Source organism: Mizuhopecten yessoensis, unplaced genomic scaffold, assembly GCF_002113885.1.
Source record: "Mizuhopecten yessoensis strain PY_sf001 unplaced genomic scaffold, ASM211388v2 scaffold11093, whole genome shotgun sequence".
Taxonomy (NCBI): Eukaryota; Metazoa; Mollusca; class Bivalvia; order Pectinida; family Pectinidae; genus Mizuhopecten; species Mizuhopecten yessoensis.
Window position 1 is genome coordinate 39,365 of NW_018408876.1, and position 19,032 is coordinate 58,396.

The 19,032-nt window shown below is 36.3% G+C and overlaps 1 protein-coding gene across 1 annotated transcript; it reads right to left on the bottom strand.

Annotated features, from left to right (window-relative positions):
• Positions 1-1,427: 1,427 nt before the first annotated feature.
• Positions 1,428-15,995, bottom strand: LOC110465605 (alcohol dehydrogenase class-3-like). The gene is made up of 11 exons (XM_021521545.1): positions 15,882-15,995; positions 14,705-14,806; positions 12,033-12,174; positions 11,689-11,776; positions 10,855-10,987; positions 8,562-8,648; positions 8,003-8,132; positions 7,041-7,171; positions 6,592-6,727; positions 5,931-6,069; positions 1,428-3,509 (listed from the first exon to the last, which is right to left on the bottom strand). The coding sequence occupies exons 1-11, from the start codon at positions 15,900-15,902 to the stop codon at positions 3,482-3,484; spliced, it is 1,137 nt and encodes a 378-aa protein (XP_021377220.1). The 5' UTR covers positions 15,903-15,995; the 3' UTR covers positions 1,428-3,481.
• Positions 15,996-19,032: the final 3,037 nt, after the last annotated feature.

The following is a 19,032-nucleotide window of genomic DNA, read 5'->3' on the forward strand; positions in this document are numbered from 1 at the left end:
TAATGATCCTAATTATATAACTAAGCTAGCAGCACGTCGAGATAAAGGCCTGCATACTATGTGGTTAATGATCCTAAGCTAGCAGCATGCCGAGATAAAGGACTGCATACTATGTGGTTAATGTTCCTAAGCTAGCAGCACGCCATGATAAAGGCCTGCATACTATGTGGTTAATGATCCTAATCTAGCAGCACGTCGAGATAAAGGCCTGCATACTATGTGGTTAATTATCCTAAGCTAGCAGCACGCCGAGATAAAGGCCTTCATACTATGTGGTTAATGATCCTAAGCTAGCAGCACGCCATGATACAGGCCAGCATACTATGTGGTTAATGATCCTAATTATATAACTAAGCTAGCAGCACGCCGAGATAAAGGACTTTCAAGTTCGTTAAAATAGACAAGGGCCAAGTGAGTGGAAATCAAGTTTGTTCATTTAAGGTAAAGTGTACCAACAAAATAAACTATATTGTCACGATTATGAAATATTTGTTAAAATAAGAAGGGAGAATACTCAAGAGTCAAAAGAATCTTGGAGAGGAACTATTCTTCTCGATTACAAGGGATGCAGTGGTACCCTTTACCTTATATAACATATACAAACTTTCAGGGTGATCATTCCTGTTAAAATCTTCCAACAAAGACTCAATAAGAGTAAAGGTACTGTAGTGTTAGATATGTTAAATCTGACCAATTTTTATCCCTGCAGGTTGGGCATAGGAATTGTACCTGCTGCCCCCATTGCATGATCGTAAGAGGGAACTAAATTTGGGATTTTATCTTTTCTCTTATTTCTAAAAAACTTTCTTCTACCTAGTGTCTCACTTGACAATGCCTCACTTTTGGCCTTTAGTTGAGCGTTCGCCCCTGTGAGGAATGCTTTTGGTTCCGTCCCCTGGCCGAGACATACAAGAGTCTGTAAAAATGGTAGTTTCTACTCCTTCTTAACGCTCAGCAATTTAGGAGTGGGAAGACTGGTTCGCCCGTTGTCAGTATAATGTGACCGGTTGGGGGTATTCTGCTGGGTGTCTTCGGCAGTATGTTTCAGTGAGGTAGCACTATAAAGTCGGCATCAGATCCGCGCTATCACAAGGAGACAAACACTAACATATCCCAGCCTCCCAAAACACATGCATACACTACACGCATGCATCTTGCACACGGGAGGCTGTCCTTAAATGACCAAGCTGTTAATAGGACGTTAAACATAAACCAAACCAAACCAAACTGACCCATTTTGTTTGATAGAGACGAACGATACAGGCCCTTAATTAAGGCCTATTGTTACATCTGTACCGTTTTGACCAAGCCTTGCAAGGCCTGCTGAAGCTTTGTTCCGCATAAACCAACAGACCCCTGGGTTCAAGAGTGTCAAGCATGGATGTAAAACAACAGTACTCACGGAAAATAATTTAAATTTTTATTCCGTTTTGAAAAATACAATTGTGCCAGTCATGTAAAATAAATTTAATGGTGTTATTATCATATTGTATTATTGTAAGAGCAAGGTACATGCACAACTCGTCATAAGTAAAAATGTGTTAGCACCTTTTCCCTGGTCAAGCTAATATAATTAATTTTTGGCCACAATATACCTGTAAATTAGTACATAATCACATTCACTGTCTGCAGGCTGAACATCGAGGACAACCCCCAAGAGGTTTAAATCAAGGAAACTAAATTAATAATCAACAACAAAAATAATCCAATGTTTGGTTAAAGCTTCAAAAGAGCAAACATTAAATCGTCAGCATCGGGAGGTAATTACTAACAATTGCAAATAAAAAATGTTTCAATACTGGCAAAAACCTTTACAAGTCGCCTATATAATGTAAATATCCAGTACTATTTCTAATTGACAGTTGTGGCAGGCATGATGCACTGACCCACAGAACAAATTTGTTGTTGTTCATGTAAACTCGGAGATAGAAAACATAAATTGGCAAGTTTCTGACCCGAAGATTCAAACAAGATGTACAATAATGCCCGTGTGGTGTCATCAACACCATAACAAATGCTTTGTAAATGCTTCATGTTTTCAACTGCCCCAACAGTAAAATTGTTACATATAAATGAATCAATTTTAATATTTTAAGACATTAAATATATTTAACTTAAGACATTAAATATATTTAACGAAATCAGAAATTTTCTTGCTGGTTAAAAAACCTAGGCCCAGATGTTCAAAAGGTGATTAGTGCAAATTTTATTGTTTGTATATTTATAAAAAAAACATTTACTTGCGTGAAACATTTCCATACAGAAAATATTTAAGTAGAGCAAAATTACATACAAAATTATGAGTTTTTACCCTGTATGTTAACCAAATTATTAGAGATTGAAAAATGTCGTTAAACAGTGATAAGCTCATCATCTTTTGAACAACTGGGCACTGGAAATTAGTCTCCCCTGAAAGTTTTGAATGATGGAAATAAAAATTAAACAAAACTTTTGCAGAAAGCCATTAATGCAAATTTGGATACAACACATCAAGCAATGAAGCCCAATGTATAATGTAACTACATGTACTGCTGTACGACAACCTTCAGTTGGTGTATTACAGGCTAGCTTTGTTTTGTGTGAGTCCCTCCACTTATCACACAACCTTAGATAAGTGACATTCGTTCTGTAAGTCATCATACACACACACATGTAACTGGGGGAATGTTTCTGGTCCTGCTTAAGTAAGAAAAGCTAGGCAAAGCTTTGAAAAAACATTATAATAATTTATTGTGCAAGCTATACACATATAGCACATCACCAATGAAACATTTGCGTACTTTGCATTAAAATTTCTAGTACATTATAATTACATGGCACTGAACAAGCATCAAGTCACAAAAAACACCATTTTGATATAATTATATACCCTGTTGAATTTGAAACGCACAAACCTTTGTTACTATATACAGTTTCAACCAAATCACTTAAGTTCAAAAATGCACTCTTGTTTTTTTAATCATCAAACATTTTGCATTTTTTCTCTCTTCAATATTCCTTTTTGAACATCAGGATAAAAGATATTTTGAAACAAAAGAAAACAGTAAGATTTGCAACAGTTTTTGACCGAATTGATTGATGTGTGGTTAGAAAACAAATTTAATATGAAATGGGAGAAAATTCTGTATTTAATTTTAAAATGAATGTGCTAACCACTGATCAGAGATATTTTTGCTTCCCACGACTAAAGATTACAGTGTTCTTACTCTCAAACATATTGATTCAAAAATCATTGCAGACAATAGCCAGCCAACCAATCCACAAGTACTACACTACCACCATACAGGTATTCAAAGTAAAAATCATCATCATTAATCATTATAATAAAACATTGTACTGATTAGCAATAATTACAGATTCACGGAACAATAAATCGATCTTGATATTAGCAGCCATCAGTAGCTGTTACTGTGTCCAACAGTTAAAATCAACAGCAGTGTCGGCCCTTGGCTGTGAGCGGTAATTGACTAGAGGTGTTTCCTCAGTGCAGGTCTAAAACACTTCGAATGCTGTAACAAAAAGAACAGGGAAAACAACATCATATTTTGGTACAGAATTTTGCCTGCAAACTTCAATGTCCAGCCCCATGGGAGACACTTCATGATCACTGTGGTCAACTTGATCTAGAACAACCTGGTGAAGGCTGGCCTATCACAGAATCGTTCTGTACTATCTATCATTTTCGAGTTCCATTTTGTTATCAATCTATTCATGTAAATCTTCTCTCTGGATCCATTCTCATAAAGAACTACTTTTATGTAAAATTCTTAATATTTTACCCATTTATATTTCTCCTAAAATTTGTAATGATCATGTATTTTTAAGTTTCATTTCACAAATACGTTCCATCTTTTTTACAAAGAGTGACCACTTGGTTTCAAAATACTTTGTCCAGTATGCTAGACAACAGTACATGGAGGGTTAAAAGATAAAGTTCTCAGGCAACATGGCTTTTGAAACAAGATACTCCTAAGTTAGTCTCTCTCAAAGATTCTCAAGTTTTGTGTTTGGTCTGGTTTTATAGAGTTAAACATCATATTAACATCTATGGTCATTTAAGGATGTGCCTACATGTATGTCAAGTTTTGGGATGGTAAGGCCGGAAATTTCAGAGTCTGGGAAAGTCACTACCAAATATTCATGTCAAATATTTTGTTTGTCTTCGTTCAGTTTCCGTATTACACAATGTCAGATGCCAAAATTTAGGGAGTTAAAACTGGGGTACTTGCAAACACTCAAAATCTATTTTGAAATTACTGAATACTGGAAAACTTTCACCCGTCAAATAAATATCCAGTGTAAATTTCACTCTAGATACGTAATTATAACTATATATGGTATGCTGTGTACCAGTGTTCCCTTTCACTCTAGATACATAATTATAACTATATATGCTATGCTGTGTACCAGTGTTCACTTTCACTCTAGATACGTAATTTTAACTATATATGGTATGTTGTGTACCAGTGTTCACTTTCACTCTAGATACGTAATTATAGCTGTATATGGTATGCTGTGTACCAGTGTTCACTTTCCCTCTAGATACATAATTATAACTAAATATGGTATGCTGTGTACCAGTGTTCACTTTCCCTCTAGATACATAATTATAACTAAATATGGTATGCTGTGTACCAGTGTTCACTTTCCCTCTAGATACATAATTATAACTATATATGGTATGCTGTATACCAGTGTTCACTTTCCCTCTAGATACATAATTATAACTATATATGGTATGCTGTATACCAGTGTTCACTTTCCCTCTAGATACATAATTATAACTATATATGGTATGCTGTGTGGGAGTGTTCACTTTCACTCTAGATACATAATTATAACTATATGTGGTATGCTGTGTACCAGTGTTCCCTTTCACTCTAGATACATAATTATAACTATATATGGGATGCTGTGTACCAGTGTTCACTTTCACTCTAGATACGTAATTTTAACTATATATGGTATGTTGTGTACCAGTGTTCACTTTCACTCTAGATACGTAATTTTAACTATATATGGTATGTTGTGTACCAGTGTTCACTTTCACTCTAGATACGTAATTTTAACTATATATGGTATGTTGTGTACCAGTGTTCACTTTCACTCTAGATACGTAATTTTAACTATATATGGTATGTTGTGTACCAGTGTTCACTTTCACTCTAGATACGTAATTATACCTGTATATGGTATGCTGTGTACCAGTGTTCACTTTCCCTCTAGATACATAATTATAACTATATATGGTATGCTGCGTACCAGTGTTCACTTTCACTCTAGATACATAATTGTAACTATATATGGTATGCTGTGTACCAGTGTTCCCTTTCACTCTAGATACGTAATTATAACTATATATTGTATGCTGTGTACCAGTGTTCACTTTCACTCTAGATACGTAATTTTAACTATATATGGTATGTTGTGTACCAGTGTTCACTTTCACTCTAGATACATAATTATAACTATATGTACCAGTGTTCACTTTCACTCTAGATACATAATTATAACTATATATGGGATGCTGTGTACCAGTGTTCACTTTCACTCTAGATACGTAATTATAACTGTATATGGTATGCTGTGTACCAGTGTTCACTTTCACCCTAGATACGTAATTATAATTATATATGGTATGCTGTGTACCAGTGTTCACTTTCACTCAAGATACATAATTATAACTATATATGGTATGCTGCGTACCAGTGTTCACTTTCACTCTAGATACATAATTGTAACTATATATGGTATGCTGTGTACCAGTGTTCACTTTCACTCTAGATGCATAATTATAACTATATATGGTATGCTGTGAACCAGTGTTCACTTTCAGGATAAGTTCGTCCTTGTTGCGGAGGACGAAAAAGATGGAGCAAAACTTTCTGGGCATACAGTATTCAGTGAAGAACCATGAGATGCTGACCCACCTTTCACCTGCGTGCATGAGGTCAAACGATTTGTTGATCTCTGTCAGAGGAAGGCTGTGACTAACAAACTCGTCCACCATCATCTCTTTGTTCATATATTCCTGGACCAGTTTCGGCACGCTCTCTCGGCTCTTCCAGCCTGGATAGAGATTGGGGAACATGTCTTTTACACTGAAGAAATTTTACCCTTTTCATTTTCTTTTGTTGGTTTAGGGACAACTACTTCTCCACCAACATCCTTAGACCTCACATCTCTCTTTATCAGACAGAACTCAACAAAATATTCCTACATTCACAGGCTTAGAACCAGTGTTTGATGAGGCTGTTCGAGAAAGATTGAAGTAAAATGTCATTTTTGTGGCTGAAACTGCTTTTCGAATTTATGTTTATATCATATGCAAGTAGTGGGAAATGCTGAACCACAATATCAATTTTAAGGAGTGATAAAAAATACAAACTTTGTTTATTTTACAGCAATTATGAAACGAGTTATTTCAACTTATATATTAACCACTCTTGTTGCGCTATCCATTGCACCACTTGACCAAGGATAGATTAACTTCTCTATAAATGGTATGTTGGTGTACATTTACACAGTGATTAAACAACTTCAATGCTAAACCAAAGTCTTGCCAAGTAGACCAAGGGAGGTAATCCTCACCTCCAAATGCTGATCCTTTCCACACACGACCTGTGACCAACTGGAATGGCCGCGTGGAGATCTCTTGGCCGGCTGCTGCGACACCGATAATGGTTGACACACCCCATCCCTTGTGACATGACTCCAGTGCTGCCCTCTGTTGGTTAAAAATATGGCATGGGCAGATAAGCAACAAATGTTTCAATGGAAATACAAAGTTTGTGGATATATTTTCTCCAAACTTCCATAAATTAAGTATATCATAACATTTACACATGTTTCCCTGTTTGTTGTTTTGAAATAGGTAAGTAAATATTTTCAAGTGTCTTCATGATCAGCTTATGTACTGACAAAGCTAAGAAATTTGAAAATCCACCACATAAAAGATCTTGTTTAACAAGCTAGAATTCCTTCAGTACAGACAATTCAAACAGCATTTATTCCTATTGTTTGGACCCTGCAACACTCACCATGGTTCCAACATTGCCGATACACTCGAAGGTATAATCACATCCTCCATCAGTCATGTCTCCGATCACCTGTTGGATTGGCTTCTCATGATTCTTAGGGTTCAGACCTTCCGTCATTCCAAACTTCTTACCTGAATGATAAATATTGGTACATGTGTCAAGTTGTAATTTTTCACAATGATTTCTGTAACAAGTATTCAGGTATTCCAGAAATGTATCTTTCCCATTCCAAGACTTGATACTCTGTTTAGGGGTTGAGACCCACAATTGTTTGAAAACAATGATTTGCAAATCAGCTGAAACTTTCTTGATCTCTACCCCGTCTTGTATTTTTTGTTTGTTATAAGCTATAGAACAGGATGGATTTGACCGTTACCTATCGAGTGAGTAAATCTCGCCTGGTCTTACCTGTACCATATTTAGCTGTACTGTGTCGTCACGCCTGTCAATTTTAACTTCTTACTTACCAGAAAAATGACAGGATTTTAAAATATTGATTCCATGAAATATAATCCCAACAAATTTATCCCCATATAAAAACAACGAAATTTAACCCCAACGAAAATATATGCTTTTACACGATAGGTTTTTTGGAGAAAAAATTCAAAACGTGAATTGTTGACAATTGCACACCAAAACACAGTTGCAGTAGGTCACATGAGTTTTCAACTTATGTTACCTAAAAATCTGTTTTTAACAATGTATGTTGTTCAACAAACATTTAAAACCAAACAAGGGGAGGAAATCACGCCAGTGGAAAAGTTACAGATCTTGGTAAAAATTACATGTAAATCAACCTGTTTCTCAACAACAGAAACAATGTAATTTCCCCATATTTAATTGCCAATGGTGTCTCTTGTATGTTAATTTTGCATATTTTCAAGCTGTATTGAAAGAAACTTCATTACAGACACCATATCTTTATCAGATTATGAACTGCCTGTTTATGAACACCAACTTACCCAACTCAAACTTTGATTCCTTGATGTCAATGCCAATGATGCGTCCAGCACCAGCCTTCTTACAGCCCATAATAACAGCTAATCCGACGGCTCCTAGCCCCCAAACAGCACAGGTAGAACCTGGCTCCACCTGCAGTACAGGAACACTATTACTTCATTTATTGACACCAACACAATAAATATATATATACAGAAAGATAACCTGGAGCACAGGAACACTAGTACTTCATTTATTGACACCAAATAAATACATGTATATATACAGAAAGATAACCTGGAGCACAGGAACACTGTTACTTCATTTATTGATACGAAAACAATGATATATATTCATACAGAAAACGTCTCTAGTTGAACAAAATTGGACTATGTGGTTAAACTCATTCACCCCTGAAGACACATTTGAATTAACTCTTCCAATTCAAAGGTTGGAGCAGTTCATTAAGAAATTTCAGGGGTGAATGCATTAATAATGTATGACTTTCGAATAAACTTTTAAAGTTTTAATTTGCTGAAGTTAATGATGATTAGTTCGGTATAGTAGTAAGTGATTGCGTACCTTAGCAGTGTTGAGAGCCGCTCCGTACCCTGTGGAGATACCACATCCCAGCAAACAGACTTTCTCCAGCGGAGCTTCAGGAACAACCTGATCGAAAACACCCAACCAGTCTTATATTTTCTCAAAACTCTAGAACTGTAAGATACGTGTGTCCCACATGGGTACACCTGGGCTGCTTCAGAACTTACCACATCAGAGGGGTGGATGGCATTTTATCAGGGACCCCATCACCCATGAAATCCCCAAGTGTGCCTCTCACCATTTGATCAATTCAGGTTTAGTCCTTAGGGCTGTTCCAGAAAAAAAGACATCCCCCCCTGGGCCGGCACTTTTTCCAGACCCCTACCACCCATAACTTCAATAATCAGCTGACCCCTACCACCCGTAATTACGAATTTTGTTCCATACCAACGACCCACAATTGTTTTTTAGTTTAAAAAAAAGGGAAAAAAAAAGTAGTACCCACATACCATGTTATTTAAATAGTTAATTTATACCCATATACTATTAAATTAAATAATTACCGTTGTTTTACTATCATTTGATATAAATAAACTAAAATTTAGTTTAATATATATATATGTGTTGTATTCTTTTTGTGCTTTTGCTATATATTATATACATAGAGAATGCGATAAACGAGGCGGAAAATTGGCCTAAACCATGCCTCGCCATCCATCTTCCCACATCTTCCGGGCTCCAACCACGCGAATGGGCAGCCATTTTTGTGAAGAGTGATAACAGCGCCCTCTATCAAGATTGATTTTTTTTATCATAGGAGTTGCATCCCTTGACCCACATACCGGAAGCGACTTGCAAGCGATACAGTAATGTCACGCTGCCAAAGTTTCAGCACGTATTTCAATAACGCAAATCTACATTCGAGCTTCAACCAGATATTTTCATATCACACCACCATGTAAATTAATTAATCAGGTTTTATTTATTTTTTAAATATTTTTTTTTATTTCTCCAACGTACAACGACCCACAGAAACGAAAATACAACAACAACAACCAATAACTACGATTTTATTCAATGTTCAACCACCCACGTTAACAAAAAAAGTTTGCCGTCCCAGGGCGGGATGTCTTTTTTTCTGGAACAGCCCTTAGTGTCTTTTATTATTATGACGTCACAATCAGGTGACAGCATTATATTATGACATCACAATCAAAAGCCCATCAAAATGCTGTTTGATTAGTTTGATTTGGTTTAATTTTGTTTATTAACAGCTAAGGTCATTTAGGGACGTGCCTCCATGTGTGTAGTGTATGCGTGTGTGTATGCAGGAGACAGGGTATGTTGGCGTGCTTGCCTCCTTGTGATAGCAAGGATCTGATGCCAACTTTATAGTGCTATCTCACTGAAATACCTTGTCGAAGGCACCCAGCACAGCATTTTGACCAGTCACATTATACTGACAACGGGTAAACCAGTTGTTGCCATTCCCCTAAATGCTGAACGAGTAGCAGGGAATAACAACTACCATTTTTAAGGACTTTGGTATGTCCCGGTCTGGGAACAGAACATATTGCCTTCCTCACTTTGGGCGACCACTCAACATTAAGGCCAAACGTGAGGTGTTGACAAGAAGGCGTTATGAAATAAAAGGTAATTAGAATTAGTAAAGAGAGAGAAAGTTCCCAATGGGCTCAGCAGATTTATTTTGGTCACTTTCGTGTCCCCAAATAGATGACGCCAAAACAAATCCCCAATTCTGCAGGGGGTTCCTGCATTAGTTGCCTCCTACGATACATGCAGTAGGTAACAGCATGTGTATTCCTTTCCCGATCCCCCACCTGCAGGGGTGAAAATGCTGTTTGATCGATTGTGACCATCTTGCTGTCATTAAGTGCCGCCACATTAGGAACATCAGTGTTACTGGACAAGTTTCCTTGAAGTTTTCCACTGATCGTTAAATTGAAGGTATACCATATTTTTTTCTACTCTTTTGGAAATATGTTCTTAGTTTGTTTATAGTCCATTCATATAATGGTTTTTATTCTTGTTAATTGACTAGAAGAATTCAAATCGAAGTAGACAACAGTCGAATAAAACAAAATGGTTAATCTACCTTCAATAATCCTGAGCAATGAAAGGGAAAACAACAAAATTTTAAAAGCAGGAAAATTAAGTTGGTCATTTTTTCAGAAAAGCAGACAGAAGCACTTGCGGGAGAAGGGGTGTCTGTTTAATAAGTCAAATAAAATAATACTGGTTGTTACATTCTACTGTGATTTGTCAATCTAACTGCAAAGTCAAAGATTTCTATCAAATCTACGCATCATACCTTACAGACGGAGATCTCGGCTACCACTGTATACTGACTGAAGGAACTACAGCCCATGAAATGGAACAGTTGCTTTCCCTTGCATGTGAAGCGTGATGTCCCATCTGGCATCAAACCAGCACCCTGCGTGGACCTGTAAAAGATTCAAAATGTCATTTCATACTTACTCTATCCAATAAGTTTTTGATTTACTACCATAACCAAATTAAACAAACCAACATGTATCAAGTACCTGGAGTCTTTGAATCTATAAATCCAAAGTTCTTTTAATTGAAAACTGAATAGTCATTAAATGGTACTAAAAGCCTTTTAATTAGGCCAGTTGTAAATTACCTCTCAATTGTTTAGTGAACTATAGTTCATATGAAGAATTATACCTGTTCAGCCCATTTTTTTTACTGTGTCATCTGTGAATGTTAACCAATGAATTGTCTTATCAATTTTGGCATCAATAAAAAAAAAATCTTTAAAAAGGTTTCTGATTATTGATACACTATACCGTTGTTTTTTTTCCAGCAGAACATTTTGCCAATAATGATTATTTTTGTGTTTTTCAAGCTAACTCGGGTGCTCAAATTTAGAAAGAAACCTCTTACTTCCAAAGTACAGCTGCTTTTTGAAAGAGCTGACTCTTATCACACAGGTCTGTGTGCACTTAACTCGTTCACCCCTGAAATTTCATAATGATATATTCCAACCTTTGAATTGAAAGAGTTCAAAAGTGTCTTCAGGGGTGAATGAGTTAAACATGATACTCTCAATAAATACTATGGAGATTCACTCTGAATGACAATGGGAGGATGTTAATTCCTAACATTTTCTGAGCAGGAGTACCTGATCTTGCCACATAAGTTTGTCTTCGGACTTTTGCAGAATTTACATTCGTAGCATTGAGGTATGTACAGCGGAATAACATGGTCACCTAAAAAACAGAAACAAAAATTGAAAAAGTAATAAATATTAAGTATACTTGTGCAGACATGCATTTTTTTGCTGTTTGAATTATGTCAGTTACACAAATAATGCATTTTTGTTGATACAGTAATACTAAAATCAAATCCAGAAACTTTAAAACTTTGGGTGCTGTTGCTATCTAAAATTTCAACACTTTACCCTAGAACTTCCTCACACCCTTGCCATTATAACCCATCTTGAAATGTAGTCACAATACTACCTACCTGTCTGTACACTGGTGACACCCTCGCCCACACTCTCTACAATACCCCCACCCTCATGGCCCAGGACAACAGGAAATATGCCCTCTGGATCAAACCCGTCAAGGACGTAGGCGTCAGTGTGACACACACCAGTGTGCAAAACCTAAAACAAATGTTTCATATTTAATTTTGAAAGGAAATTCCTTAACTGAAGATTTTGCACAGGCAAGCATTGCTGAACAAGATTCTCTATAGGAATTGCAGTGCTGAGTTTTCTGAAGCATTTCCTTTAATACCGTAACTACAGCCATGCTTGCCAAACTGAAAAAGCTAAAGTAAAAATATTTCTTACGTTATAAGGTTCCCACAACTACGACCTGATATTCAATAGATCCTGTTTATGAATAAGACACCTAAATGGTTACGGACATTGATCTAAAAGTTAAATTTGATAACAAAATGGAGAACTTTATATTATTCATTATTGACTTGGAAACTGTATAAACTCTTGATCTGAAAATCTGATTTTGACATTGACCATAACACTGAATAATTGACCTCAAAATCTCATTATTTCAATATTGACTTTTAAAATGGACTTTGAAACTGGACGCTGTCAGATATTGACTTTGACAGCATGAAATTTGATACAAGTAATGAAATTGACCTGCAAATTGTATCATGACCTTGAAATTGAACCCTGACATGAAATGCTCTGGTATCTTGTAGTCTACACTATAAATTGGATAGTGAGTAGTGTTCCGTACAGGTAACACGTACAGAGATGGAGAGGGACAAATTTAGCAAATTTCCTCAATCCAAATGTTTTACAAGATGGCGAAATTTGGCAACATGTTTCTTTTCATCTAAAACTGGACTTACACGTAGAGAAAATTTTGTGAACCTTACGAACAGTTCGTCTAATTTGGCTGATTTCAAGTAACCATGGACCCATACGCCGCACTTGACAAGATGGCCGACAATAGAGGTATGTCAACGTCTAAAGTACTATCAGAATTATCAACCCAACCGCCCATAACAAAACCAGACAAAAAAGGCCAGTTAACATTTATTATAGAAATCAACATTATTCACAAGAAAATGGGTGCAGTGCCAAATGTATATAAAGACGATATTAATTGGTTCCAGAAATTAAAGTCCATATCAAGTAAATAGGAAACTAATTAACTGTGTCACATATATGTAAATTCACAAATATTAAGGCACTGCACCCATAAATATCATACAGTGATGCAAAATTTATATCAGAAGTACATCATTTGTCCTATATAATATCAGTATACTCACTAAATGCAGATGTATTACAGGTACATCTACAGGTACCTCACTCCTACTTGTACACCACTCTCCTTCACATACTGATACATTTTAAACTGAGACAACATTTATAATACAAATATTACACTCAAAAGCCTAATTTATCCCAGTGAAAAAGGGGGTAAATCCTAATAAATAAACCCGCGCCCACTAGCTATACCTTTCACACTTATATATACAAAATGCTTCCGAAAAGGATTCATTGTATCGTAAATAGGTTTCTCTATACATTGTATTGTGAAGGAGAATAAAGTTGTATTCTACACTATAAATATGAAAATATATCATTATTCAGTGTTTTTGTTACCTAAATTTTACAATAGCCTGTTCCTTTATTAATTGGGACAATATAGCATTATTTGTATTGAGTTTGGGAATACATCCCTCTGTTTTTGGTCATTTTGGGAAAATAAGGCACTTTTAGCTTAGGGAAACAGCCTGTATTCTGCAGTAAAACTGAGCAAAAAAAACCAGTTTATTATTATTATAGTGCCGTAACATTGAGATTCCTAACTCGGCAAGAAAACTGGTTACACCTAAATATTAACAGCTTAAACTTAAAGTAGTAACAGCTGTGACAAAAGTCAGTTCCCAGTCGGTAACATCATGGAATATATATCCCCCGCTTGCATGACGTACTATATCTGTTGTTCAAAACTCCATAAGTGTGGTTTGGTGTAGACCTGCTGTTCAATAGGATTGAGAACAATTAGCAGATATGCCAGGAAAATCTCCGGCCTTCAATTGAAGTTGAAGTATTCATCAATTGTGGATGCTGGCTAACTCAACCATAGACATTACATGACACCAACTAAACTCCATATTTTGAAAAGTTACAAACTTAAATTAACATCATAGTTACATATTTTCTCTGAAAGCAATAAGAAAGTTTAAGTCAAACATTTGCTATGCAACCATTTTTAATTCAACCCAAAGTGGAAACATGCTGTAACAAATACATAATAATACTCTTCAATAAAGTATTATCATGTCTACAGCTAGTCCGAATTATTCTGACGTTGTATTGGCTGTTTTTATATTGGTCTGTCGTCGGTTAATCGACGACAGACCGATATAAAAAAAGTTGATAAAACATCAAAAATAATTCGGACTAGTCTACAGTGTGTTTAAATTATATCTGAGCCTTACGTTTTATCAACTTTCTACTTGTTTTATGTTAGAATTTGTGTATCTATCATATCATCAATAATGTCATGATTATAAATAATAGCTCCTGAAAAATAAAATGATAGATTCACTTCATGGATTACTTACTTTAACATCCTAACTATGTTTTATAGACATGCATATAAAGGTTTCAAAACAGGACATTATTCAAAGGAGTTACTTATTACCTTGATTCTTATTTCACCTGCCCTAGGTGGCGCCACCTGAATGTCCTCAATTACCATTGGCTGCTTGGCCTGCCATGCCACGGCAGCTTTGCATTCAATGACCTTAAATGGCAAGAACAAACTTTCATCAAAATATTTTCAAAAATTGTATTGGTGCAATAAATGTTAACTTTTTTTTGTGAAGAATGATGCCTAATTCAGGCAAAACTACTATAACGACGTTTCCTGTTTTCCAACCATCCCAAATTTGTTTGCTGTTCAATGAACGTTATAATTAGAAATTCAACAAAATAAAACCAAACATAACTTTGGGGTCTTCCCCCAAAAAAGCCATGAAGATTTCTACACAAATTTATATATTCTTCTTCCCAAATGGAACTTACTCTTAGCAGAGTGTCTATGTACTCCAGTACCAGGTGGGAGAACAGCTAAAATTCATTTACAATTAATATTGTTAAAGATATTACGAGGGATTGTATCCCATCTCTTATTGTGTTTGGATGAAGGAATACTTGTAGGCATTAACCTGGTGCTGATTTGCTTGATGTTACAAGCATTGGATCCACGTGTCCGGACCGTCAGGAGATGGTGGACAGGGACTTCTACAATGTTGTAGATAATTTTGTAGAATATGACCAACTGTTCCTAGCTGTCCTATGTTCGAGTGGTTCCCAAGTCAGCTCTGAGCTGGCAGTACGATACTTGTCACACATCCAGGATATCTGGAGTAGTTATCCCCAGTAGCAAATCTGGCAAACTGGTGTCCCAAACATTAAACCCATACTCAAGGACAGGCCTGACAAGTGTTGTGTAAGCCTGTGCCTTGCCATATAATATATGGTCTTACAATACAGGCACCAGGAAATATAACATGAATTAGTCTAGGGAAGTAACTTTTAAACAGAAAAAATATCACTTTATCTCCCACCCAATGTCAATAAGAGTAGGTCACTGGAGGTAAACAACCAGATGACACTGACTCTAGCATAATAAACACAGAAACTGACCGCGCCGTCAGATTATTACTGTGACCGGAGTACCGGCACGGTCATTTTCTGGGTCAACAAAAAGTTGACAGTGCTTTTGCTACACCCCTTGTAATCGGAACATATATTGATAAAGGCATACACTAAAAACTAAAGGATTTTATGCGCGTATGCATAGTATTTTCTTATACCTTTCCTGTAGTTTCCGACATTTTCTTTTTTCCTCCTGACACCTTTGAACTCCGAAATCTCCGTCCTACTACACGCCGGCTGATCAAACTCCGCGTGGAACAAACGCTGATTTGACAAAGATTAGGTTTGAACGTGTGCAAAATGATATGGTAACGTGTGCAGTACAGCTTATAGACTTGCATATGTCCTAAAACTCGACACCCTTGAACCGAAATTGTATTCGTCCTCCATTTGTGTTCAAATGGATAAAACTTAAAGAAATCATAAATATGTTTGCGTAGCTGGGACATAAATTGTGTGTAGGCACTTGAACAATTTGCTGATAAATATGTAGGCCTATTCGTTTTGAAGTTAAACGACAGCGATTTTAAAGTTTATATAAAATCAATTGATAAGTATACCAGTGCGTTTTATTGATTATACAAATTGTGCGAAAACATATATGAATATGTAGTAATGATTGAAATGTCAGGATTTAAGCAGGAGTTTTCAATAAGTTCCCCCTGGCAATATATGATAGCTATGATTTTAAACAGTAGAATAAAACTTTTTTGTTGGTGCGAAGGTAGTTCAAAAAAATAATAACAAAGTGTCAAGAAACCCATAGCTCGAACGCAAAATCGATAAAAATTAGATAAATTATGAACAAAGGTGTGGAGACCCTTGAAGAACATGTGACAAGGGGTTCCGGAAGGCTAGTGTCTTTTGCCTTTTTGTCTTTTTCCCTATAAGATCATGATGACTGCCATAAAACGTGTAACATGATAGTCTTAATTAACATCAGATCTAATTCCGTGGTTGTAACTTTGTCTGTCAGCAGTGGACCTCAATTGTAACATGATGACATGAAGTTATGTTATTTGCACCAAACTCTCGAATACCGACCGAGTCAACAGCAATATGGGCGCGTGGATTTTACTGTCAAGAAAGGGAAAGTTCATGATCGGAAAATCAAAACGAGAGCACGAATTATCTTCAAAAATCTGAACTGTTATCCATCATCTTGAAACATTCATGACTCTCACTCCTGTATCACGCAATACCCCTCCTTAACACACTCAGCTCCTATTTACACCCAAGACTATACAACTCATATTTTATTGAAACAGTCATTGCGTCATAGACCCGTATTGTACTGAAAATGTCCACACTAATTAACATAAAAAAAATCCGTGGGCCTTCATATCACACAAAAATAGCAAACGAGGCCATGATGGCGACCATATCTTTATAGTTTGATGTATTGTGATATATGTATTCAATTCTATTTATAGCAGTGAATGGTGGTATGCGCACAGTACAATGAGTTATGGTATGTGAATACAATTCAGTAAATTATGATATATGTATACTATGGAATGAGTTATGGTGTAAGCATACTGTACAATGAATTATGACGTGTGTAAAACACAGCGAGTCATGGTATGCACATACAATACAGTTTGTTGTGGTACATTGTATGTGTATACATACATTTAGCGTGTGAACTGTATAAGTACGTGTTGCGTGTACATAGTACAGTGATATATGATATATGTAATATATGTTAAAATTAAACACTGGATATATATATACATTAGATCTATACCTGTCATTTAATGAATTAGGATTATCTCTTTATGACCCAATGGAGGAGATAACTCTGTCACTCTTGTAGTATTTCAAAATAATGAAGAGCAAAAAACCTAGAATATCGTAACACAATAGCTTTACATTACGTTATATAAGATATGTCACAGGGCTGCTATGGGGCTCATACCCCTTATAAAACTTTGTTCTACAGAACCAACGGAACTTTGAATCTACAAGCTAATACTGCGTTATTACAGCAGTGCCGTGCACAGTCTACTGTGCTATTCTTGATACAAGACTTACCAAGTAAACTGGGTGACTGTAGGGGCCAAAACGTTGGAATCTAACTAAATATTAACCATTTTTGAATCAGAAGGAAGGGTACATAAAAGCCCTAATTTATTAATTGTTTACTTGCAATCAGTGACGCTAATTATACACTTGTTACATACTTCTGACGCTGTGAAAAAAAGGTAAAAAACACATATAAATTCAAACCCTCGGGATAAAATATTGAGCAAAAGACCCTCGGCAAAGCCTCTGGTCTCCTGCTCAATATTTTATCCCGATGGTTTGAATAACCTTATACATACCTCACATCAGTGGTGGATTAAATGACCGGATATGAGATGTAAGATCAGCTATACAAACTTTCTCTCTGACCTACTTTACTTTCGTGTGGTCGACTGAGTTTGATCTATTCGGTTCAGTTTGCAGCCATGCAATCTTAGATGTTTTTATAATTATATGGGGTGTTGGAGATGTGATATATATAAACAATGTTTATGTGAGTACAAGGTAAGTTATGCGAAATGCACGTTACTGGCTTGACGAGGACAACGACAAACTGCAGAATCATATGTGTTTAAAAATGATTTGTGATTGCCTTACTGCAAACGCAATCGACTGACTCGGTCGTGTGTAAGGTCTGTGGCAACCTCGCCCAACAAGGAGGGGATAGCATTTGTACAACCGGGCACGTTTGTGGAGGTAAAATACCCCGAAATTCTGGTCAGGTACAAGCAGATATATAACCTGCCTGTTTAATCAGAGGGGATAATCAAAATCTATTCTACAATCCGACAGCAAAACGAAATTGTGTAAATGTGTGCTTTGCCTCATTCTGTTTGGATGAAATGTGAAAGTGAAATATACAAAATCCAATTGCAAGTACCAAGTGAGTGATTCAATCCTCCAGTAGTGATATCAAACAATGTTCGTATTAAACGTGTCGAAATGTTTCAAGACCGATTGGTCCCTTTGTCAAGCTATGACTGAGTGAGCAGTTTGTATTGTTTACCTGGGTCACATTCGTTTATCGCGATCCGAACGGTTGAATCGGTTGGACCAGATCGAGTTGTTCGTTTATGAAATAAGGTCGGACCTGGTAATCTGATGCTGCTTTCAGGCGAGCATTGACAAAGCCTTGCAAGGTCTTCATAAACATTTGCAGGTCCGCCAGGATTTATACCCGAAAATGTTACATTTAAAAGTAGACATACTGGATGTACAAAGGTCAGGTTCCTTCTCGTGTCAAAGGTCAGACCACATGTATCCACCACAAGGGAGACAATTGGA